A 26,172-nucleotide genomic window follows, 5' to 3' on the forward strand; every position below is an offset into this window, starting at 1 on the left:
AGTGTGATTGGTTGTTTGGAATGCCTGATGATTTCATTGAGGATTGATCATTAGAACTTCCAATTAAACTAAATTTAACTGGACAGGAAGAGAGAGATAAATCTATCCCCACACAAATTATGGAAACCCCTAGAGCATCTTTCATCGATGTCAATGATGCAAGCATCTTTGCTTTGCCACTGACTATAAAATTTTATCCATTATACTGTGATGAAATGGAATATATTCTTTGAAACAATGTATATTACGTAAAAGATACAACTTGCTAGAATCAAACAGAGAGATGATTGAATAGCTTGATTTCTACAGTCTCCCCTCTCTGTTAAATTCCTGTGCTAGAATGTTCCCGTGGTGTCTGATCAAGTGGCCACCATAATTTCCATGAAATATTGGTAGAAACTCCAGGTACATGCTACAGATGGTTTTAACACTGAACCTTCAGGAGAATCCACAAGGGAATTCCTAGTGTGGTTCTCCATTTCTTTGGATTATTTCAAGCAAAGCAGATAAATGAGAATACTTTCAAATGTATAATTCCATGGATGTGAGTTTGCTCGCTGAGCTGGAAGGTTCGTTTTCAGACGTTTCGTCACCATTCTAGGTAACATCATCAGTGAGCCTCCGATGAAGCGCTGGTGTTATGTCCCGCTTTCTATTTGTCTGTTTAGGTTTCCTTGGGTTGGTGATGTCATTTTCTGCGTTGGTGATGTCATTTCCTGTTCTTTTTCTCAGAGGATGGTAGATTTGCTCCAAATCAATGTGTTTGTTGATGGAGTTCCGGTTGGAATGCCATGCTTCTAGGAATTCTCGTGTGTGTCTCTGTTTGGCTTGTCCTAGGATGGATGTGTTGTCCCAATCAAAGTGGTGTCCTTCCTCATCTGTATGTAAGGATACTAGTGATAGTGGGTCATGTCATTTTGGGGCTAGGTGATGCTCATGTATCCTGGTGGCTAGCTTTCTGCCTGTTTGTCCAATGTAGTGTTTGTCACAGTTCTTGCAAGGTATTTTGTAGATGACATTTGTTTTGCTTGTTGTCTGTATAGGGCCTTTTAAGTTCCTTAGCTGCTGTTTTAGTGTGTTGGTGGGTTTGTGGGCTACCCTGATGCCAAGAGGTCCGAGTATTCAAAAAGAACGGGTACCCAATGAACACAGTCCGCCGATTTCTCAGCAACAAACCCAAACAAACAGACAAAACGGGCCCAGAAACCATAACCACCCTCCCCTACATCAAAGACATTTCCAAAATGACTGCCAGACTACTCGGACCTCTTGGCATCAGGGTAGCCCACAAACCCACCAACACACTAAAACAGCAGCTAATAAACTTAATAAACCCTATACAGACAATAAGCAAAACAAATGTCATCTACAAAATACCTTGCAAGAACTGTGACAAATACTACCTTGGACAAACTGGCAGAAAGCTAGCCACCAGGATACATGAACATCAACTAGCCACAAAACGACATGACCCACTATCACTCGTATCCTTACATACAGATGAGGAAGGACACCACTTTGATTGGGACAACACATCCATCCTAGGACAAGCCAAACAGAGACACGCACGAGAATTCCTAGAATCTTGGCATTCCAACCGGAACTCCATCAACAAACACATTGATTTGGAGCCAGTCTACCATCCTCTGAGAAAAAGAACAGGAAAAGACATCACCAACACAGGAAATGATATCACCAATCCAAGGAAACCTAAACAGACAAATAGAAAGCAGGACATAACACCAGCGCTTCATCGGAGGCTCACTGATGATGTTACCTAGAATGGTGATGAAATGTCTGAAAACTAACCTCCCAGCTCAGCGAGCAAACTCACTTTCAGAACCTCAACCTGAGCTACAAATCTCAAAACTCACTAGTATAATTCCATGTCCAATTTGGATAGTTCTAAAATATTGTTTATCACATGATAGATTCAATTGATGAGATTACCATCATTAATTCATTTTCTGTAGCTTTGCATGGAATTCTTGTTATTTTGTATAAACTAAATCACTGTCATTTGGCGATTATCATACAGTTATTTGTACAATTTCACTTTTGCTAAGGCTGCAATCAGTGACCTCCTTCATCTCTAGGCAGCATCCTGGATTGTTTAAGTGCTGCTAAATCATCAGCATATGCAGTGAATTTGTATGAGGACAGGGTGAGGAGGCAGATCTCAAATCTAGCTCAGTCAGAACAGGGATTGAATCCCATGCTATTACTGTTATTCTGAATTATACATCAGCCATCTCACCAACTGAGCTAGCTGGTCCCCAATCCCTTCGTTATCGTCCTTCAGACTAAACATTTCTGTGTTTCTTGCATTACATATGGTTTACTTTTATCACAATGAGGAAGAAAAGCAGGAACCCGTTTCTCTCAGTTTGTACTGTGATTTGAAGTTAAAGCATTCTGCTGTGGCAATGCCAAGCAGTAATTTATTGATATCTAATACTGCTTTTACAGATCTGTGACATACAAAGTGCAAAAAAAAGAGTTTCAGTTCCAAAAATAACATTAATATTATGTGTTTTCTAATCATTATCCCCATCCAGAATCTCCTTTCTTAATTCGTCCAAGTGGTGGATTTTCCAGGACAGATCTCACGGTAGATCGGTTTAATGTGACAATATTTGACCTTGGAGGTGAGGAGAAAATCCGAAGTACTTGGAAAAATTATTATCCTGAAGCCCATGGTTTTATTTTTGTTGTTGACTCGACGGACGTGAAGCGGATGGGGGAGGCTGGAAATGTCCTGTCTGAAGTACTAAGAGATCAAAAGATGTCTGGGAAGCCTGTCCTTGTGTAAGTTCTGAAAACTATAGAAGAATGAATTTAGAAGAAAGAATGATAGTAAATGTAATTTGATATTTAAAAGAGGACAAGATTGATAATGAGTTGAGAAAAATGTTCTGTTGTTTTGTTCATATTTGAGTTAGCTAAGTAAAGGTATTAAATCGCGAATCCATTGCATCATTTCCATGTGAGAGCATTCAAATGTAAATGGAGGGCAGTTTTTCTGACCTATTTTCTCCTCCATCTCTCTATCAGCTTGTGGCTCATGTTAACTAGCCTCACCAGCTCTTCCTTTGGCTCCCTATCAACATAACCTCCTTACTACTGCACACTCCTCCCAAATCTCCTTGCTCATCAGCCCATGCTAATTGGTACAGTTTGTTTTATTCTCTGGTGATGATTCTACCTCTTTCACAATGTCTAATACCAATCCCTACCATGAAAAATCCCTAGGGGCAGAGTTTTACAGTCCTCGGCCAATGGCTCAGCTGCAGAGCTCACAAGAAATTCCCTAAGTGAATTTGCCACCACACCTCCTACCAGCCCCTGGCCTGTCTGCAATTTCCCAGAAGGTTAGCAACTCTTGGGGGCAGCTCATCCATGTTCCCCTTAATTTAGTACCTTAGGTAGTCAAGTATTGACCACTTAACTGAGGGGCGTTTTATTTTCTTGGGGCTGACAGGTTGCGCTCAGAGGCACTGGGGAAGCTCAGCTGGGCATCCTGCTCATTCCCAAGCAGGGAAGGAGAATGCATTACTCAGGGACTCCCCTCCAGGAATTACAATGTGATGCAATCCCAGTGCTGGCCAGTTGTGCTGCTGCAGCCACTGAGTTTCCAGTCAATCAGATTGGCCAGCAGCTCTCTGAGGTGGAACTTCCACTTGAGTAAGGGGTAGAAGTGCAGACCTCAGCCTATTAATGCTGCTGCAGTCTGCTTGCCATAGTATTTCCAGTGTTCCCATGCTTCTAGAGTGTTGGATTGTTTTGTCTAGGAACAATGCCCTCAATTTTCTGAATTCTCCTTATTCAAGACCCCTTAATTCAGCTCACACAATGTCAGCACCATTGAGAATAGAATAAACAAAGCCACCAATTCAGTTCAATAAAGATACTATTTTCTTTCGTGGCTGTAACTTGCTGTTTCTCTTTATACTCTTTGACCTTTTGAATGCCTTCAATATTGTAGATCATTCCATGCTTCTGTAACATTTTTGCTCTGTCTGTAGCGTATAACCTGATTTTGTAAATCTCTGTATTGTCCATAACATCATCATTTTTAGTATTCTAGTACCAGTAGTTCTAGTATTTCCACAGTATTTCCAGTGGCTTCTCTGCACAATCACCATCTTAGAGTTCTATTTGTGGTGCCACCCTCTTCCCCATTTCCACGCTAAGCTTTGGTAACATTAATAAAAATAAAATCCAATCCTACCTCTGTCTCCTCCATTACCCAATGAGTTAATATATCCTCAGCAGCTTCTCTATCAGTGTGCCTGAATGACCCAAATTTACCTCATTCTGTTTGGGTTCCCTCACAAACATTCTATCAACCTTCCCAACTACATCACAAATTGATGTGAAATCCTGACATCATGCTCAACTACAAGCTAAAGTTCCTCTACCCTGCTCTCCTTCAACACTATCTGCCGTTTTCCACTGTTGCGGAAACCCCATTTCTGGTGCTCAGTGTCTGTCAGGTATTCCTTGCCGGCCTCCCTGCTTCCATCAGGTACAAATTGCAACTATTGAAAATGTGAAAATCTGAGTCTTCATTAGCATAAAATCCTATACTGTCCCTATCTTTTACAAGCTTTACTGGCTTTCTGTACCCCAGCACAGTGACTGCACCTTCTTTGTCCTTACATTCAAATCACTCTGTGGACTTGTTTCACTCTGTTTCACTGATCTTTTTCTTTCTATACTATAACACGTGCACCCTTCACATCTCCCATATTTGGGTTACTCTGCTGTAGCATTAGTGTTTCCTTCTAACACCTGACAACTCCGTCTCTGATCTATCTTGCCAGTTCTGAGGGAGGGTCACCAGACCCAAAATGTTAACTCTGATTTTTTTCTTTACAGATGCTGCCAGACCTACTGAGCTTTTACAGCAACTTCTGTTTTTGTTATTGTCAATTCTGTCCTTGACCTCAAAATTTTTTTGAAATCCTTCACTTCAACACTTCTATATCCCTTCCCTTACTAGCTGTTGCATACTTACCCACATTTACTTTCTGCTTTGCATCATTAGATGCCTAATATGCTGCTGTATATGTGGAGAACATTATAGTAAATTAAGTATTCTAGTTGTTGAAATCTAGTTAAAAGGAAGTGTACAGAATAATATTAATGATTTATTCAAAGTTACAGATTTTCCCTGTTCAATTTTGGTGTAGAGCTAAAGACTATGCTGAGGTAGAGAATAATGCGGATTGAGGTCTACTTTCAACTGGTCACTGATTCTAACAGAATAGCAATTTGGACCAACAATATTCCAACAAATTAGACAGTCCACCATCATTCAACAGTTGGAGTTAGAACTACTGACAGCTCTGATATTGTCAAATACATTATACCCTATCGCCAACTGATCTTTTGTACTGTGAGTGTGCAGATTATGCAGCTTCTTATCTGCATGTACTCAAGCTTACCTTGTAGTAGGAGTTGGAATATATCAGCTGTCTTTAATATGTATTTATATACGTAAGTTTCAATATTTTGTGTTTCATCATTTACTTTTATTTAGCTTAGCGAACAAGCAGGATAAAACTGAGGCATTACCAGAGTTCGACATTATTGAGCAGCTATCCTTGGGGAAACTGGCTAATGAAAATAAATCCATCTGCCATATTGTAAGTTTCTTAGAATTTCTGTGTTGTTTTAATGCTATACACACCACTACCCATTTAGACCACTTATATGTCTTCTTCAAAAATGTCAGAGCACATTTTAATTTGTACCTCCCATCAGATACTCCTGAAACACAAGTTATTAGAAGGGCAGAACTGAAGTTTCCTGTTCTGTGCTATATGTAAGGCCTGGCACATTTTCTACATGAGTGCGTCCCTCGGTCAGATGTGGTATTTAAAAGCAAGGGAAGATGCTGAATATTAGGAATTGATATTCAATCCAAAGATACTACACATAATAATGTAAAAGTCCAAACTCTGAGGCTAAGTTCTTCAGCAAGAGTTAGAGATCAACTTTTAACTGTGGAGATTGAAATCCACCATCTGCCATTATTTGCTGTTATGGATTCGTCTGGCCGAAGACTGGCTTATGCTTAGCTTCTCCAATCACTCAGTCACTCCACTTTATTCTTACGCATTATTTAAAAGTTTGTTTAGAAGCACATCACTTTGTTGAACAAGACTTTTTAGAGAATCACTGAAGCATCACTATTCTATGTGTGTGTGAGGGAGAGAGACTGTGTGTGTCTGTGTGTGTGTGTGAGAGAGAGAGAGAGAGAGACTGTGTGTGTGTGTGTGTGTGTGTGTGTGTGTGTGTGTGTGTGTGTGTGTGTGTGTGTATGTGCATGTGAGAGTGTATAGTGTGGTGGGGTCACCTGTAGTGCAACATGAACCCAAGATCCGGTTGAGGCCATCCTCATGGGTACTGAACTTGGCTATCAGACTGTTTGGCGACTCTGTGCGTTGTGTGTCCCAAAGTCTGCCTTGGAGAATGTTTGCCTGAAGATCCAAAGCCGAATTTCCTCGACCAATGAAGTGTTCCCTCACTGGGAGGGAACATCCCTGTTTGGCGATTGTTGCTCGGTGTCCATTCATCCAGTCATAGCGTCTGCATGGTTTTGTCAATTTTACATGCTCTGGGGCATCCTTGCTGCTGCATATGAGATAGACAACACTGGCCAAGTCACATGAGTATTTGCCATGCGCTTGGTGGGTGGTGTTCCCACGTGTGATGGGAGTCTCTGAATTATTTGTCCAATTGGACATACACTACAGTTCAATAGCGAATCTTATTGCAGTTGTCCTCACTAACAATGTTATTTCACTAACGGTATTCACCATTTGGCTAAATTCATGGAATTCTCATGCATGTTTCATATACAGGCTAATTCTTACTTATTCTTTTGTCAAAATTTGATTATTAACCACTAAAATGTAATACACCTGGTGTTGTGAGATGTTGAGAAATCTTGGTCTTCTGTTGTGATCCAAACTCTCTTCTCTGGTACAACAACCTGGCATGGCTTTGAAATCTGCAGTCCTAAATTTTCTAGCTTGTCCAAGCATGGCATTTTGATTATACCACAAGAAACTGAAAGTTCATTTCGGCAATTTCGTTGAGGTATTTTGTAAATTAGTCTTCCAACTGCAGCTATGTGATATATTTTGCCTGTTTCATTTATTCTTCTTTGACTTTGGCCTAAATTGTTAGAGAGCTTTCTCCAATCTCCAGCATTCTTCTCCCATATCTTAAATTCCCTAGCTGCTGCACAATTATTTGTTTGCTCTGCAGTTTCATTACTGGCCTTTGCTTTTGCTGCTCTTTCTTGATGCCATGTGGCCACATTAGAAGGCAAAGAATGCTGTGCACACTAGCAAGATGGCAGCATTAACAGCAAATGTTGACTTGTGTAAGCACTTTCAGAGGCATGCTATCTTATGATTCCAAGACTTAACAGACTTACACCAGGTGAGTTTAACTACAGCAGCGAGCAGGTGGTAAGCAGAAAGACATTCCATATTTAGTTAAAATCAGCAGCTTCTTTTACAAAAGCTCAACCATTACTCAAATTTATACAGCATTTATTTTTACAACATTTTTATGTCCTATAATGCAGAGAAAGCTGTTACCCAGAACTCTGCAAAGCTGTGGTGTATTTGGTGATTTTTTTTAACACAGGATAGTTGTCGAAGATTGTTAAGCCACAATTTTGTTGTGAATGCATCTGGACCTATTCCTGACACAACATGGGAAAAGAGATGAGGATTCTTACAAGTTACAATGGAATTGTCAGAGCGTCCCCTGAGGAGGGGAGCAAGGAATTGGAATACATGAAGCTGTGATGGGACTGCCATTAATCTTGCACTATTTTCATTTTCTATTATCAGCAGGGAGTTTAGGTTGAGGAACTGCCAATACATGGGACTTAGGGCTTTTGGCCTGTCTGTCTCTGATTGGAAATTTGGAGTGGGACTATCAATAAATAGAAATAAAACCCACTTTTCTGACAGTGGCACTGAGCAAGTGCTGGCTATCTTGAGCTCCTTTTGGGGACCATTTTTGTTGCTGTTTCATTTCCTCTCTCCAGCTCTGCACTGTTCAAAGTGCTACCCTAAACACGGGACACATCAGAACCATACAAATGAGCAAAACCCACCAATCCAGGTGGGTTTCAATCTGATCAAATACAGGGTACAACAAAAGTTTAGCGGTATAATGCTGTTGTTATCTTTTGTTAGGGACTAGGTTGGATGATTAACAAAACTAGCAGAATATCATTTTAGATTGTTATATACATGCTGTTTCATCAGATAACCACTTCATATTGTTCACAACAATTTCATCCAATTTAAAATTACAAATTGCATTTTCATTGTCTTCATTGCCTAAGGTGTGGTAATAACTGAATACCCATTCAAGAATGATTATTGCCAACCATTTATCAAATTAACTAATGTGTCTCATCATTCTCTATTCTCTATACACCATAGGAAGCTGGGAATGCAACAAGTAATAACATTACTGATAACAAATAATCTGAAGATGACTTTTAACTCCATAAGTTGATCTTAAAAGTGCATCTCTTTCAATGTCAGCATAATAAATCTTCAATATTCAAATAATGTTCCTGCTGTTTTGACACAGTTAGTACTGTACAAATTCAATCATCAAGGCAGAAAACAAATTCATTGTGAATAGCATGAAATAAATTATTTACAGTGTACTTTACATTTCTGCATTAACATGATTTATTTGCTATACAATTTGCAGGATAATTCAGAATTTTCTTACTTTCTTTCCTTGTAAATCTATTTATTCAGCTTCTCGTTAGATTTTGTTCACAATCTTCTTATTACAGCCACATGGCAGATGAAGAGAATTTGGTATTAATCTAGACTTAAGCCAAGTTTCAAATGTACAAGAGCATCTGTGCTATGAACCAAGACATCACGTGGTGTTTTCATATGTTATAGCACCTGGGAACCCTGACACTGGAACATCACAAGAGGCTATTCTTGTTAGTAACTGGCTTCAGTGAGGCATTGTAAGGATCAGAGGAAATTTCTTTTAATATTCACTCATGAGATATGGGCATCGCTGCTTGGTCAGCATCAATTGCCCATCCCTAGTTGCTTTTGAGAAAGTGGTGGTGAGCTGAATCCTTGAACTATTGCAGCGTATGTATTGTATGTTGATACACAATGTCCTGAGGGAAGGAATTCTATCCAATATAACAATGAGGTAAACAGGTGAGATAATGTAAGGCATAACTTAAAACTAAATAGATAGAGAATAGGATTTTTCTAACTGGCAAAAGCCCCAATTTAACTGTCAGGGAATCAAGGGCAGAAGGTGATTTCATCGAAATCCCCAAAAAACCTGGGAACAATCAATCAGTGGGTAATGAATGAAAAGAATTTTGTCCTAATAATAGAGTGATTTGTGAGGAGATGTTCCTTCAGCCGTAAGCCGGTTGTCTTTGTGCATTTGCTCCTGGTAGGACAGAAGGAACAAGTGACTAGAGGAAAGCAAATGGCAGCAATGAGGGAAATGATGGAAAACATGGCGATGTCCTTGCGAAAGTCTGGGTCTATAACCCAGGGCTGGCATATTTGCTAGGGGACTGGAGCTTCTGCAGGGGCAGAGCTTTCTCTGGGGATTGGGGCTTAGGCCAGGGACTGAGACCATAGGATAAGTGCCACCTGCTGGGCCTAAGGTAGGAATTGTAGAGCAGGGAGAACGGCATGTGCCAGGGCTAGGCAACAGCTTCGGGATGGAAAGAAGGTACAGGGCTAAGCTGCAAGATGTTGATGGGAGAAGAAGGCCACAAGAGAGGGGCACCGGAGGAGGAATGGAGGCAAATGAGGCTGAAGTGGAGGGGTAGGATTGGATTTGGGGAGGGGAGAAGACTGCAATAGAGAGCCATGGGAAGGATGGAGGCTACAATCAAGAACTGGTGAGAAGGCAGCAAGTGGAGAGGAAGAGGGAGTCAGAAATTACAACAAGGATAGGGGGAAGGAAGCTGCAAGTCCAGTAAAGAGAAAGAGATGTTGCAAAGGAAGTCAGGATAAGGGAGGGGGAGGCTAATAATCATCCTGGTCGGATACTCTAAACTTTCCTCAGCCTTATTTCCAAGCCACCTCCATCTTTATTGGGAATTTGGACAATTACATCTTTTGGAAATTGCTGTTTGGGATGGTTTTTCTTCTGAATAATTTTGAATACTTCTGTCAACTTTGTGTGTATGTGATGGAAAGGCATTAGCTGTGACCTCACCAGTCTGCAGAAGGCATGTTGAGGTTGATGACCCTTCGTATGTGGAAATGTGTGCCAGATATTTTGAAAAAAGAAAGTCACCTGTTTAATGCAAATTTAAATACTGAAGCATTTAGGAATTTAATGCCTTTAATGTGTGTTGTAGAATTAGTCTTAATGGATCAGTGATAATAGTGTGGATAAGGATAAATTCTTTGAATTCACCTTCTGGGTGAGTCCAAACAGCCCATATAGCAATACACCTACAAGAAGTGTTAATACCATAGACTGCATGACCCCAGTCATTGAACAAAGTGGGCATTTGTAAGAAAGTTGGAACAATCACGTGAGATTGCTAGTTTGCAGATTCCTGATGTTGAGAGCAAAAGGTTCCATTTTCCAACAAAGTGTTGAATGTTGAGGCAATATTTGCACTAATGAGTAGTGAGAAGCCCACTTGTATGTATTAGGACGTTATCATCAGTCACACCTCATCGATATGCAGTTTCCATTATTCCACCCTCCAGATAAAAACTGGACAGCAACAATCCTGACATGAAAGTCAGAATGGTAAGCTGGTGACTTCAGTTCACATCTGGCTCCTCTGGGCCTCCATCTTGGACTCTAGGCTCTAAACTCCTTAGGCATGCTGTATCGGTCGCAACCATATACTCTTTGTCTGCCAGACCTCCAAATTCCTGTCCGCAAATGGGGGTCCCAACTTGCCTCTGTCTGACATATCTGGGAAATTTGATTCTGTGAAGGCCAGCTCCAGGCTGACAATGTTTGACCAGCACCAGGAATCCTGGGATGTCCTGGCAGTGGCCAATACTTTTGACAAAAGGGAAGATATGATGCTTGGGGAGCCATAAGGACATGGTGCAGAGGTAATGAGGTGATTTGGGGAAGATAGTGTGGGAAACCTCACTTGGGTTCCTGGAGAGAAATTCTTCATGAAATTAGCCATAATTAACACTTAGCCAATTTCATACAGCCCTGCATAACTGCTTTACGATTAATAAATTGGGGAAAATGAAAAAAGGAGTCCCTGAAAACCAAAATCAAAGCCCAGTAAATCTCAAGAAGAAGTTCAAAACAAGATTAACCTTCATGTCCTGCTGGGATCCTTCAATTGTGATTTAATAAAGTAAACATGCAACAGCTTGGTGTTTGATGAGTTAGCTCTCACTCAACTTCAAACTACTGTGATAAACCACAGAAATATGAACTGGTAGTAATTCAAATCCTTTTCTCAAGGAACCATGCTCAGCTACTTTGGACTATGCTGAAAAGAAACTAGACAAGACCATTTTGAAGGGGTTGAGATGGTTGCTGTGTGCAATTGCCAAGGACTACACCAATCTGTGTGCACGATCAATCCATGATAGTACAGCAGCAAAAGCGAAACAACAGGAACAACCAGCAGGAACACAGTCCATACGCAGGATACAAGGACAAAGGTATCGCTGTTTGTGTAGCTCCAGCCCCAATGCTGTAGTTTCCACACCTATGGGTCAGAAAGTTGTTGGTTCAGTGCTTATTCCAGACGTTTGAGCACGTCATCTAGACTAATACATCAATGCAGTATTGAGGGAATGCTCCTCTGTCAGAAGTGTGGTCCTTTGTGTAAAACATTAAATAGATAGGTTTAATCACTCTGGAACATTGGCCAAAAAAAAATTGCCACTGAGTTTTCCTGGTGTCTTGGTCAGCTTTTAATCTGTCAAGTGAGACATAAACTGAATTTAAACGCTCTGCCTTTGACGTAAAAACAGAAGAAGTGACTGCCCATTGTGTGATTTAATCCTGCAGCCATCGGTTTAATTTTACATTGAAATTTTGCATTAGACCTTAACGTGGTGTAATTCAGGACATCTCTACATGATCTCTATTTCAGGCCACCTTAACAATACGCTGAATTCAAAATACAGTAACAGTGAATTCTCATTCATGACACTTTAGCCAAATATCTAATTCAGGAAACTTGTCAACATGGGTTATGCTGCTAACTTTGAAGACCATTCTGCAGAATATCCAACAAGCGCTGCCTCTTTTATTTGACAGGAAAAGCCAGACCAGAGTTAGATTGGAGAAGCAGAAGCGACAGCATTTGAAAAACTTTGATGTCACACCTCATACAAAGATCAACCCTTCGAATCATGTAAATAATGGCATCAATGCTCAGGTATGAAGATAAAAAAAATTAACCTGTACAGCAAGATGAGGTTTTTCATGTGGCCTGTTATTTAATATGTTTATGTACAATTACTTTGTGTTATTTTAATGTAATCATTATCCAGTTTGCACGAATCTAAGCACAGAAACAACCATCTGGTAGTACAGAACAGATATTGCAGAAACCCTCAATTTTGTATTCATCAGGTCAAATGCAATCTCAACAGTCACAGCTGAAAATAGTGCTGATTGGCTAAGCTGTGTGATGGAAAAAAAAACTGCGGTGAATTATTTGCTCTCAAGCTTCGAGGTAATTCAAGGGTTGCTTCTCAGAGGAGGAATTGTGATGTCTGTATTGAAGGAGAGGGGAGCAACAGCAAAGGAGGAAACCATTAACAATGTGAGCTAACATGCGAGCCAGGGAGGGAGCCCTGGTGAACAATGGTTCTATGGGAGTAGAGTTGAGAGATTAGGAAATGGCTGTTGTAGTCAGCTTGAACTTAGATAGGACATGTATAGAGATAAAAAAGAACAAGAAAAAGGTGTGATTTTGGATCTAGGGCAAAGAGAAACTTTGAAGACATTTGCTTCAAGTGTATAGTGGAAGAGAGAAAACAGACTTACAACATGGCACAAACAGGTTCATAGTCTATATTATCACTGAGGCTTCATAGATGCCTCTTCTTACTCTTCATCCTCTAATGCTACTGTAGCAATTGTAATGACATCAGTCAGTTGGACATCACAGAATGAGATCCTTGATTGAGGCTGTTAATCTGGTCCAATCACAGAGCTCATATTCTATGAGGCCCAGTTGGCTGACCTCATTACAATCACTACAGCTATCAGTATCATTTTGCATTCCTTTCTCCCTCATATATTTATCTGATATCTCCGTGAACACATCTATAGTATTACCTTAAACTATTACTTTGGGGTAGAAGATTACAGACTCTGATCACTTTCTGAATAAAATTTTTTTCTTCTCGAGATTACACTGTTTTCCTTTTATTCATCTCAATTTTTGGTTTGGAACAGTGAGTTGAAGCTAAGATTTGAACTGTGAACAACAACTTGCTTTGAACGTGAGGAGAATAACAACAGGTTTTTTAAAATCTCTGCTTGAAACTGGCCTGGAAATGGAATGGAAGTTAATTACTAATTTCAGGACCATGTAGATCAACCAGCACTGAGCTGGTGCCATGTTGAGGCATAACAACTGGTTGATTGTTGAGTTTGTCAATCAACAAAGATCTGATTGGGTTTTAGCATGTGGCACTGTGAGTTTTGAAGACTCCTGGAGATGGTACTGTTCAGTTTTGCTCCTTCTCTCTTGCTTCCCTTCAGTTATTGATTTATTGAATGTTCTTAGAAAACAATCCCAAATAATAACAAATAAATAGGTATTTCTAGAAGTCTGTTGAAACTGTTTGCATAATCCAGTGACTTCAGAATTCAAAAGCAAAACCATAAATGGCTGGAAAAGCTTAGCAAGTCTGGCAGCCTCTGTGGAGAGAAGGCAGAGTTACTGTTTTGGGTCCAGTGAAGCAAGACATACAGTTATACTTGTCCATAAACTACCTATTGTCCCAGGATTTCATTAAGGCCTGTTATCAATTCTCAGAAACTGTTTATTGAACAGCCAAGAGAAAGACAGGCAGAGAAAGAGAGAGAGAGAGAGAGACAGAACTTTACATTTCCCATTCTGAATTAATTAGCAATACTGCTCTGGCTAAGAAACCTTAGGCTGAATTTTACCAAAAATCAGTTGAGAATTAATTCCAGGGTGGAAGGTGTATAGGATGGGCCAAAGGTTTGATAGGTGATTACGGTATTCAACAGCTGCATGAGAAAACAGTTTGTATAGGATGGGAAAATAGGCTGGGACATTTAATGATGATACTTGACAAGCTGCATGACCTTGAATGAGTCCTTTGAACATTCACTTACAAGCTGAAGACAACACCTACACCTTTTTTTCCCGTAGCTGTGTTTTCTGCATTAGACAACAGTTTTCTCTGCTGTATCTGTCGTTTTCTGAGCTGGCTGTTTGTTACACCGTATATGAGAGATAGAGCTTCATTCCAAGTCGCTGGACTTTGTCCTGGACCGGAATTGTGAACAGTGCCAGAAACGAACTTAAGCCTCCAGACCAGCCATCAGTTGAGGGGTCCTCAATGGACAGAAGGGCGTGAAACTTGTTGTTTTTCTTCTTTTCTTTTGCATTTATTATTACCACAATAACCATTACTATTACTTAACAAACATTCATATTTAAGCATGTTGCTGTTGTCAAGTCTTCTCTTAACTGCATTTAACTAAATCCAAGAGAACCACTTGGACAAAAACTGTAATCCAAGACAGAGGGTTTTTCTCTCTGTGAAACCCTGGTGAGTAAACTCAGTCAATTCTCTGCTGCTCACCTTCTAATAGATGCAACATAACCCTGTTGCACCGCACTCATCCTGTCGTGCATGCATCAGGAGTGGGGCATTCCTTTATTTCCAACGCCAGTGCCATACTTAAAGCCCAACTGTGCACAAGGTTACTCTCTACCAGCCAGCAACAGCTCTTCCCTGTACACATAGTGGCAGGGAAACAAAAAGGAGCAGCTTCTGAAGGAACATAGGAGGCACAGGTAATGCTTCATTGGAACTACAAGCTCACGATTGTAAATCTGCTGTCACTGTACTTTATCACTTGACTAATTGACTACTGTGGTAACTGCATCTGCAAGAAAGAAGCTAGAGGGACAGCCTATCCTTCACACAAGGCCATGTTAGAGCCCTTCATGTTGAAACAAAACTGTCCAAACAATTGAAAGAGTTCACTTGTATGTGAACTGCAAGAGAAACAAAGAGAACGAAAAAATCAAACAAGCTTCGATTTGCATTTTTGAATGAAGAGGGGCTGTTGGTCTTTCCAGCAATAACAAATTTACAGTCTCGGAATGATGGCCTCACCTGACTCACATCTATTTGAAGCAGGTGCCAATGACGATGCAGCTGGCTTGTTGTGCCCAATGCAAAATCGTTGTATCATGCTGAAGATGCTGCAGTGTACTGGGGCTGCAGCTTTATTCTTATTCCTCCTTTACTTCTTTATTTAAGGTTGTTTTCTTTCTAATTAAACCCTCGAATGATCAATTCAGTACATTGTGTAGCCAACCACTCTCAGCACTCAATTGTACACACAGAGAGACATTTTGCAGTGCTGTGGCCAGAATAAATGTGCATTATTCTGTGAAATTGTAACTTGAAGTTTATTCCATTTTTATTATAAAAGGATGAAGAAAAAATCAAGAATGTATTTGTTACTAGGAAGAGAAAGAAAAAGCTCAGGATTGGTGGAGGCAATCTGACTTTGTCTGGAACCAGGAGGCTGCCTGATGGAAAGGATTCTCCTTCAGATACGGGGAGCAGTGCACTTGTAACTGATAACAGGAGGAATGAGAGAGGTGAAGGAAATGTCCCACAGCTAGACAATTCTCAAATAGCAGAGAAGAAAACACTGACGCCAGACTCTGTAAACACAGAACCAGCCACAGGTATGACAATAACACGTTCCTGCACAACTGATAACTCGTAAAAAATACTTTTTGAAAAACAGTGTGAGTTTCCTTCTATTATACAATGGTGCTAGATTTGCTACATTAAAATTTGGTAATGTTTGATCAAACGAGGAGAAGCTTGACCTTGAGAGATTTTTTGCATTGGAAAGGACATAGAAATGGTTTGGACTCTTGGAATTGTCCAGAATGGTTCGCAGATTACTCAATTGGAATAACACAATCAATTAGATAGACTTACGTTTATATAAAACCTAACTGTGCCCCTCGAAACAATTTTGAACAGGATTGTTTGATAGGCAAATAGAAATCTGTTTAGGTTTCCTTGAGTTGGTGATGTCATTTCCTGCGTTGGTGATGTCATTTCCTGTTCTTTTTCTCAGAGGGTGGTAGATGGGCTCTAAATCAATGTGTTTGTTGATGGAGTTCCGGTTGGAATGCCATGCTTCTAGGAATTCTCGTGCGTATCTCTGTTTGGCTTGTCCTAGGATGGATGTGTTGTCCCAATCAAAGTGGTGTCCTTCCTTATCTGTATGTAAGGATACTAGTGATAGTGGGTTATGTCTTTTTGTGGCTAGTTGATGTTCATGTATCCTGGTGGCTAGCTTTCTGCCAGTTTGTCCAATGTAGTGTTTGTCACAATTCTTGCAAGGCATTTTGCTTGTTGTCTGTGTAGGGTCTTTTAAGCTCATTAGCTACTGTTTTAGTGTGTTGGTGGGTTTGTGGGCTACCATGATACCAAGAGGTCTGAATAGTCTGGCAGTCATTTCCGATTTTTGATTGGGACAACACATCCATCCTAGGACAAGCCAAACAGAAACACGCACGAGAATTCCTAGAAGTATGGCATTCCAGCCAGAACTCGATCAACAAACACATTGATTTGGAGCCCATCTACTACCCTCTGAGAAAAAGAACAGGAAATGACATCACCAACGCAGGAAGTGACATCATCAACCCAAGGAAACCTGAACAGATAAATAGAAAGCAGGACATAACACCAGCGCTTCATCGGAGGCTCACTGATGATTTTACTTAGCATGGTGACGAAACGTCTGAAAACGAACCTTCCAGCTCAGCGAGCAAACTTACATCCAGAACCTCAACCTGAGCTACAAATCTTCTCAAAACTCGCTAGTATTTCCAATATCTAAGGTTTTGGAGTAGATTTGTAGCATGGGTTGTGGGTGTTGAGGTTGATTTGTTGTTTTGCAGGCGTTTCGTTACCATGCTGGGTAACATCCTCATTGCAGCTTCAGTGTGTTTTTCCACCTGGTTTTTAAACTCTGGGGTCCATTGAGCTGGATTACCTCACTTCCAGTTTTCCTTCGTAATGGAGTGTATGTGGGGTCAAGTTCAATGTGTTTATTAATATTATTTCCAATATATTAAAATGTTACTTACAAGTAACAAGTCATTAAAGGGAACAGACAATTGGTCAGATGCACTAGCAGCATGAGAAGCAGGCAACCAGCAGTATATGTCTGATGCAAGTTATAGAGATCACTCTCGCTGACATATAGGGTGTCCTATTCAACAACATCTTTCCATATTTATTGAAGTCATATCTATACCAACCTCAGGTGTTGCAAAACTTCATAAAGAAAAAGGTGCAGTTTTCAAATCAAGATCCCTGCTTGCCATTTGTTCCCTGTTTAAATTACAGTGTAGGATGTGGATCAGCACAATTAATGATAACTTATGTAGACATTAAAGGTGTACTCCTAAGATGCTGCTTGGCCTGCTGTGTTCATCCAGCTCCATACTTTGTTATCTCGGATTCTCCAGCATCTGCAGTTCCCATGATCTCTTATGTAGACATTATATGTCTTCACACTTCTCATGTAGTTGCATGAGTTAATTCAATGTTCATTTGAACAAATCTCATAAATTACACAGAGTTTCACTGGAAATTTACAACTCATTTGTGCCAAAGGTGATTTGCTTATATGGTCTCTGAATTATGCGCCAGTGTCAAGGCAACATCAGAGGGGTGATGGCGTTAAAAACTAAATTAGTTCTAATAGATGATGTGATCTAACTGTTGCGAAGTCATTGAAATTCTTAGACTTCAGGGTTTGTTACAGTTTGGACTTAAGCTCATGGTCAAATTTCAAAATTTCCTCTTTTTTTTCCTAAAAAAAATTGTTTCAGATGAAAAGAGAAACAAACAAAAGAAACTAAAGAAAAACAAGAATAAAATCAATTCTGCTGACACCGAAGATAATTTTTCAAGAAATGTGGACTTAACAGCACCTCTGGGTAAGATTGCAGAATATGCTGAGTGTTTTTGTAGAGCTGGATGAACACAGCAGGCCAAGCAGCATCAGATGAGCAGGAAGGCTGATGTTTTGGCCCTAGACCCTTCTTCAGAAATGGGGGAAGGCAAGGGGGTTCTGAAATAAATAGGGAGACAGGGGGAGGTGGATTGAAGATGGATAGAGGAGAAGATAGGTGGAGAGGAGACAGACGAGTCAAAGAGGCGGGGATGGAGCCAGTAAAGGTAAGTGTTGCTGGGGAGGTAGGGAGGAGATAGGTCAGTCCAGCGAGGACAGACAGGTCAAGGGGGAAGGATGAGGTTAGTCGGTAGGAGATGGGGCTGGGGCTTGAGGTGGGAGGAGGAGATAGGTGGGAGGAAGGACAAGTTAGGGAGGTGGGGATGAGCTGGGCTGGTTTTGGGATGTGGTAGGGGGACATTTTGAAGATTGTGAAGTCCACATTGATACCATTGGGCTGCAGGGTTCCCAAGCGGAACATGAGCTGCTGTTCCTGCAACCTTCAGGTGGCATCGTTGTAGCACTGCAGGAGGCCCAGGATGGACATGTCGTCTGCGGAATGGGAGGGGGAGTTGAAATGGTTCGTGACTGGGACGTGCAGTTGTTTGGTGCAAACCGAGCGTAGGTGTTCTGCAAAGCAGTCCCCAAGCCTCCGCTTGGTTTCCCCAATGTAGAAGAGACCACAACGGGTACAGCGGATGCAGTATAACCACATTAGCAGATGTGCAGGTGAACATCTGCTTGATGTGGAAAGTCTTCTTGGGGCCTGGGATTGGAGTGAAGGGGGAGGTGTAGTGGCAGGTGTAGCACTTCCTGCAGTTGCAGGGAAAAGTGCCAGGTGTGGTGGGGCTGGAGGGGAGTGTAGAGTGGACAAGGGAGTCACAGGGACAGTGGTGCCTCCAGAAGGAGATGTAACTTCAAGGAGTATTTTGTAAGAGGAACGTAATTTAGAGAAGCAGAGGAGTGTAGAGAGGGAATCCCGAACTCAAAGCTTAGGATATCTGGATGCACTGACATGAATGGTCGTGCGATTAAAATTGCAAATGCTCAACCGGCTAGAATGAGACGAGGAAGGTATCTTGGAGGGTTGAATGTACTGGAGGAGATAGAAACAGTGAAGGCTGAGACCGTGAAGAAGCTTGAAAACAAACGCGGCAATCTTGAAAACAAGGCATTGCTTAAACTTGAACCACTGTAGTTCCGAACATATTTGGTACAAGTTAGGAAACAGGCAGCAGAAGTTTGGATCACCTAAAGGAACGTAGATGATGGCCTGCCACCTGAAGGACATCAGAACTGTTAAACCCAAAAGCAGCAATGACATGGATAGGAATTACAGCAGTAGATGAGCTGAAGCAGAGGCAGAGACAGGGATGTAGCTGATGGAAAAAACTGAAAGATTGTCAGAAAAGGAACTATTCATTGTATACATGTTTTACAAATAACGGTAAAACCCTCAATATTCTAGATGCTAATTAAATGAAAATACAGAAGGTTTCAGAAAAGAGTCTGGATAATCTACTTTTCCATCCTTTTTTTAATCCAATTTAGATCTCTACAGAAAAGCACTCCTTGCATTAAAGACCAGACCTCAAGCAAACAACTAAGCAGCTTATTCAATAAAACAGTAGAGAGAAATATCAAAATAATTATTGCAAGATTTTGAGTTACTGGATACTCTTCATTCTGTTGGAATTGATTTTCAATTTCATTGAATTTCAATGAATGCCTTTACTGTTTCTCTGTAAGATTTCAAGAAAATATTGGCAAATTATGCAAAATAGTAATCATTTATCATGGAAAATTTATCAGGTTATAATTGACCAAATGCTGCAGGAGACCTAAAATCCTGGTGGCCACCCATATCAGGTTGTAACCCAGTGACAATCCAGACCTTCTTTGTGCTTAATCAACACATCTTTTCCATTCCATGTCTTCCCTTTTCATCTGTTGTATTTCGTATTCTTTGTTTCTTGCTTAATAGTCTTCAAGGAGAAGGCATTGAATTGTTGCTTAATCTTTAATGTTATGAAGAGAGGTCGAGTCTTGTGATATAGTGGCTGTGTTCCTAGCTCTGAGCCTGAAGGTCTGTGTTCAGATCCCACTGACCCAGGAGGGGTGTTTTAACAAGTTGATTAAATCTTGATAACAATATCTATTGGTATCTTTGAGTGACCAGTTCTGGACACCATACTTTGGGAACAATATGAAGGCTTCAGAGAGGATGCAGGAAAGATTTATGAGAATGTTTACATGGATCAGGAACTTCAATGACAGGGATAAATTGGAGAAGCCGTGCTTGTTTTCTGGAGTGCATCATGTTCCCTCATAATGACATTTTAACTTAATACGTTTCCATTGGCTTTTTTTATTCTTCTTTGTTACAGTGTCTGAACTGTTCAATATTTACTTTAAAGGAGTAGATTGATAGAATTTTTCCAATTGGCTGAAAGTCCAAGAACCAGAGAATACAAAAATTTATGGCTATTAGTAAAAGAACTGAAGGCTGTGTGAGGAAACACTTTATACAGCAAAGGCAATCTGGAATGTACAGCCTGAGAGAATGATGGATGAAAACTGAGTCATATTTTTCAAAATAACATTGAACCAAAACACTTCACAGGACAGGGTGGGGGTGGGGGACTAACTGAGCAGCTCTTGAAGAGAGCTGACACAGATCTGATGGCCTGATTGGTCTCCTTCTGCATTTAACCATTCTATGATTCTATTCTATGATAAACAAGGAGATTGCAAGCATTCTAAATTCATAGCCAATTATACTGTTAGAAAGAAATTGACTCAAGATGATTTTGTATCATTGAATCTAGCTCTCTCTTACACCATGGCATTGAATAAAGTGGCTGTTGAAAAAACTTAAAATGCTTTTCCTTAATCAATCTTAAATTGCATTTGAATAACAATTGTAACTACAGCAAGTGTTTCCAAATGGGCTCAAAGAACAGCATCTAATCTTAGATAACAGATTGAATTAAACAGGCTCTGCACATACATTTCAATTGAGACATCACAAAACAAAATATTTAGAAAAGGAAAGAGCAAATTTGCATCCATTAAAGACAGATTGACACTTAGAGCTACACACAGATCTTGTGCGGGCTTTTCAGCTACAATTTCAGTCACTACAAGAGATTTGGGAATGATAACCAACAGTGTGTCTCTTCAACTACCGCAATCTTCTTTACGCCAGGACCTCAGAAAATCAGCTTTTAAACATGTCCACCCTGATGTTCCAGTCTCCACACAGGCACAGATTGGAGACTGGAATTACCCCCAGATACAAACTAGGGCTCATATTGGATGTCACAACTGAATTACAGGTACTGCCTAGGACTTCTAAACTTCCAATGCCAATTACCCTGCATCCAGCTAACTCAGAATTACAGTCAGAGACTTTCCAGATTTCCAATTAACTTATCTGATAGTTACCCAGGAAATGTTTGACAGATTTTTTAAAAATCCATTTACAAGATCACTATACAACAGATCCCCACTGATTCCTTCAAGTAGACCCTACGATACCTTTATAGAGCCAATTCCCCCAAAACCCCTGACTGCCTCCGACTTGACTTCACCACCCTACTCACCCAGCCATCAAATTTCCACCCTAACCAGCTGCCACCACACTACCTGATATAACTAGCATCCTACTCAGATACCCGACCCCTCCCTAGCCATTTACACTAATAAATAGCTAGTCCTGTTGTAGATTCACCCAAAGTAACACAATATGAAGTTTGGGGACCAAAATACAACCATGAAAAGGAGTGTGGCTTGGCATCTTCTGCGCTGCATCAAGACCTATCCAGTTTATATGATGGAGACTCCAGAGAGCAGCTCACACTGAAAGGCTGGCCGAAAGAGATGTTGGCAGGTGAGTGCTTTCTTGAGATTAGTATCAGTTTGAAATGTTCCAATGCCATTTGGGAGATTTAGCCAATGAAGTTGCAAACTTACCCACCAGATATGCATAAAACATATCAGAAAATGACAAAGCTTGTTCATTCAATCGTAAGTGTTTCTTTTAAACCGTGTGATAAATCTTAATTGATCCCCAAATAACCTCTTTAGCATTGAAAATTTACTTTAACAAGTGTGAGTCTCATTATTTCAAACTTTAATTGGGTGATGGATGCTTTTGGTTTTATTTATCTCTTTATCTATTTATCTTTTTTTATCCTTTAGCAGTCTCTGTTAAATCCATCTTTCTTCTCTTAATTTCAATCTCAGACTATGGTTTTACATTAATTCAACATTTAACTCAGGCTTCCTGGTTTAACAAGGATTTTCAATCTGGTTGTTGAAGGGACATATGTTCACTTCCCTGTGCAATGGCAACTTAATTCATCAACTGGAAACCTTGATCTGCTCTCCATTCATTCCCAGTGCCATGGACACACCATGGTTACAGTGTGTACCATCTACCATATATGCTGGAGCAAAGCTGCAGGGCCTCTTCAAATATTTCAAACACATGACTTCTACCACAGGAGTTGCTGAGGATCACAGCCATCTGAAAGTCTTCTCAAAATCACTTATCGTTGTGACTTAGAAATATGTTACATTTCCTACATGGCTGGGTCAGAATCCTGGAAACCGTCCCCTGCGAGTATACCTACACCACAAAGACTGCAGAGGTTCAGAGAAGCAGTTCACCACTACCTTCACAAGGACAGTTATGGATAGGTAACAAATACGAGCCTTAGTAGTATCATGTCCACATCCAATAAATGAATGTTCAAGAATCTTAAAAGTGCTCTACAGCCAAGGATTTTTTTTTAAGTGTTGTCACTGTTGTAGGGAAATAAGGCAGAAACTTGTCAAACTGAAGTTCTCTCAAAGCACCAAAATAAAAGATCAGATATTTCATTTAGTAATGATAGTTGAGAGATAAAAATTGTCATTGACATTTGAAGGTCTCCCTGTCTTTCTTCAAATAATCCTATGGGATCTTTTTATCCATGAAAGAGGGTAGATGAGACTTTGACAGTGCACTACACCCCTAGTATCATTTTAACTTACCTGTCTACAATGTGCTCAAATCTTTAAAGTGATACTTTAATCAACAATATTTTGAATCATAAGTGAAAGGGCCAGTAGTGAGCCAAACTACTTTAACAAGTATTCCATGTAATCATTAAAGGATGATTATGTCTTTCTGGTCAGACCCTGCAATTAACATGTCTAAGTTTTTTTTAAACAATGAGAGCTTGGAGAATTACACATGTGAACTTTACTCTCTAAATGCATTTTGTGTTCCATTATTTAATATATTCTTTAAAAATTTTGACATTTCAAGGATATGTTATAAATTTTTGAGAAATCTAATCACTCTTGTCTAAGTCAAAGATTGCTTATGGTTGTTATCTCTGTCCTTAAATGAATAATAGACATTTTCTTACAGTAAAGAGAAGGATTGTGAAACCAAATTAAACTTGCAAGTCATTTCCTTCTCAACAGGAGGAAGAGGATTATGAGGCAAAATCCATTAAAGCAGATCTTCCACGAGCAAAGTCAAACTGCTTAATCCTTTATTCGACTTCAGACTGCACTTGCTAATTTTCCCGTGTACTTCCTTATATATACACTCGCGTGACAGACGCAAAGAAAATTAACTGTCAAGTTACAGAAATGCAAAGCAATATGCTCCAAAGAATAAACAAACTGTAATAGTAATTAAATACATTTTCTTTTGCATTTCTCTTGCTTTTGATATGCTTGTTTTCTTTCCAAGTCTTTCATTTTACTCTCATCCTTATATTTCCATCTTCTACTTTCAGTTTTCACCTATTATTATCCAAGTTTGAAACTCCATAGGAAAATTGAGAGCCTCAGAAATGTCTAAATAATTGAATCATTTTACAGAAACATCTCTAACATGTTTCACTATTATAGCTCTGGTTTTCCAGAACTTATGTCTATGAATTTAGGCACAGAACACAGATTGCTATGTAAATGCTTTTTGTTTAAGCTAGCAGGAAAGCATGCAATGGTTTCTCCCAGAGGTTGATATTAAAAATTTGGAATTTGATGTATTACACATAATTTCAATGTTTGTAGATGACATGGAAGTTACAAATCTGACAGATATTAAGAAAGACATAAACAGACTGGTGAACCAATTTAATCCAGGGAACTGGAAATTGATTCACTTTGTTACGAAGAACAAGAAAAGGCAATATGATATAATTGGCATAATTTTAAAGAGGGCACAAGAACAGAAAGGCATAAAAGTAGACAATGTTTTGAAGGTGGCAGGAAAAGTTTTCACAAGAAGTAGGTAGGGGCATGAGGTGGCATAAATTATGCTGTATGAGACATGGGGAGCGTGGAGGGGGATTGAAGGGGTGTGAAGAGGGTTGGAGGGCTATTTTTGTTTGCCTGTTTCTTTTGCAAAGTCCTGGAGCAACGAGGTCTGCCCTTCCATGTAGCCTGCTGTTGTACTCAACAGCTACTGGGACTCTCTCCACATTGTTTGCAGGGTCAGTGGCATGAATCTGATACCATCTGCTCCCCCTGCCTGGAACAAAAATCTGACCATCCAGCATAAACTCGCGTAAGCTCTGGCTCTATGTTCTCAACTTCAGAACAGAAATCGAAGCCCATGTTGTACAGTTTGTCAAGAATTTACCAATATTCTGTGAACATTTATTCTGGAAATTCTCGAAGGATTTAATTTAAGAACAGTACTTTCTCTGGGACACCAATTATAGAAGTGTCTGGGAGAGGAGTGCTTGGACGTGAGCATCTTACATCTCCTTTAGCAGAATGGTATGGTGACTTATTTTCCCACTGCAGGTACAGAACATCAATCTTTGTCTGAACCTCTCCCATGAGAATTTCCAAACATTATATTCAGGAAGCTGTGTGTCATCTCCCTGAGCCCCTGCACCATTCAGAAACATGCCATTTGTGTCAGCTGGGACATTTCACACCTTAACTGGAATGTGTGTGTAGAGCCCATGTACATTATTCCACGAAGACAGCTTTCAAGCAGCAGTTGAGCACTAAACATGCAGGTGTGTCTTTTAGCAAGTACACATGATGGCAATTTGCAATTTGTCCTAAAATGGCAGGCCAAAACCAGACTTCTGTGCAGGCATATCTTACTAGCACAGCATTTATTGAGCAACTTTTGAAAAAGAAATTTATGTCAATGGTTGAGATATTTCATATTTTAAAACATTCTTTTTAAGAGACTAAAAGCACAATTGATTACTATTTTTGTAGGCAACTTTTACCTTAAAATACAGAAGAAAACTTTTAGCACAACAGAAATAAAACCACTATTAGGTATATGATACACTGTCCTTTAAATACACACTCAATTCTCTTAGAACCAATCCAAAATGATAATTGGTTCCTAAAGGGTACTTGCAATCTTTCCCCTCTCAAATTGGAAATGTTTAACTCCAGAACAGCCTTTCACCATTTGCATTAAGATTTCTCTCTTTAACCAAATCTAGCCAAATCTTCCAACTTCATTTAAGCAGGCCCCTAAATTTGCTCTTTCTAATATAAGGGCAAACTTCCACCCATATTTATGCATGTGGCCCTTAGTATTTTGCCACTTAGTATAAACATGTAAACATGTACCTTCTTTCCTAACAAAACAATGTGGATACTGTTTAATGGCCAAGAATCAAGCTACCTCACCCTGCTAACGGGCAGATATCAGAAGAGGTGGCATCGCTCCATCCCTTCGTTTTTATCTCAAAATAAAGGCACAATATTAAAATATAATAATCTTCTAAACATCATTATCAAACGCTGTTTTCACCAAAGTCTGCTAGGCTTTCACAGATAATCCACATTTTGAACATTTTAAATACTCAACTAACTAGTTTCTGCTGGTTGAGTATGATTATAAACCACCTATACTCCCGTAGT

General features: G+C 39.9%; 1 protein-coding gene across 1 annotated transcript in view; it reads left to right on the forward strand.

The window, feature by feature from the left end:
• Positions 1-21,102, forward strand: part of LOC125458976 (ADP-ribosylation factor-like protein 13B) — a 37,639-nt gene extending 16,537 nt beyond the window's left edge. The window contains exons 4-10 of the mRNA XM_048544850.2: positions 2,559-2,808; positions 5,546-5,651; positions 11,503-11,705; positions 12,310-12,430; positions 15,706-15,967; positions 18,143-18,250; positions 19,816-21,102. Coding sequence (XP_048400807.1) covers positions 2,559-2,808; positions 5,546-5,651; positions 11,503-11,705; positions 12,310-12,430; positions 15,706-15,967; positions 18,143-18,250; positions 19,816-19,871 — 1,106 coding nt within the window. The 3' untranslated portion in view covers positions 19,872-21,102. The remainder of the gene's footprint in view (positions 1-2,558; positions 2,809-5,545; positions 5,652-11,502; positions 11,706-12,309; positions 12,431-15,705; positions 15,968-18,142; positions 18,251-19,815) is intronic.
• The last annotated feature ends 5,070 nt before the right edge of the window (positions 21,103-26,172 follow it).

The sequence above is a fragment of the Stegostoma tigrinum genome, chromosome 15 (assembly GCF_030684315.1).
Source record: "Stegostoma tigrinum isolate sSteTig4 chromosome 15, sSteTig4.hap1, whole genome shotgun sequence".
Lineage (NCBI taxonomy): Eukaryota > Metazoa > Chordata > Chondrichthyes > Orectolobiformes > Stegostomatidae > Stegostoma > Stegostoma tigrinum.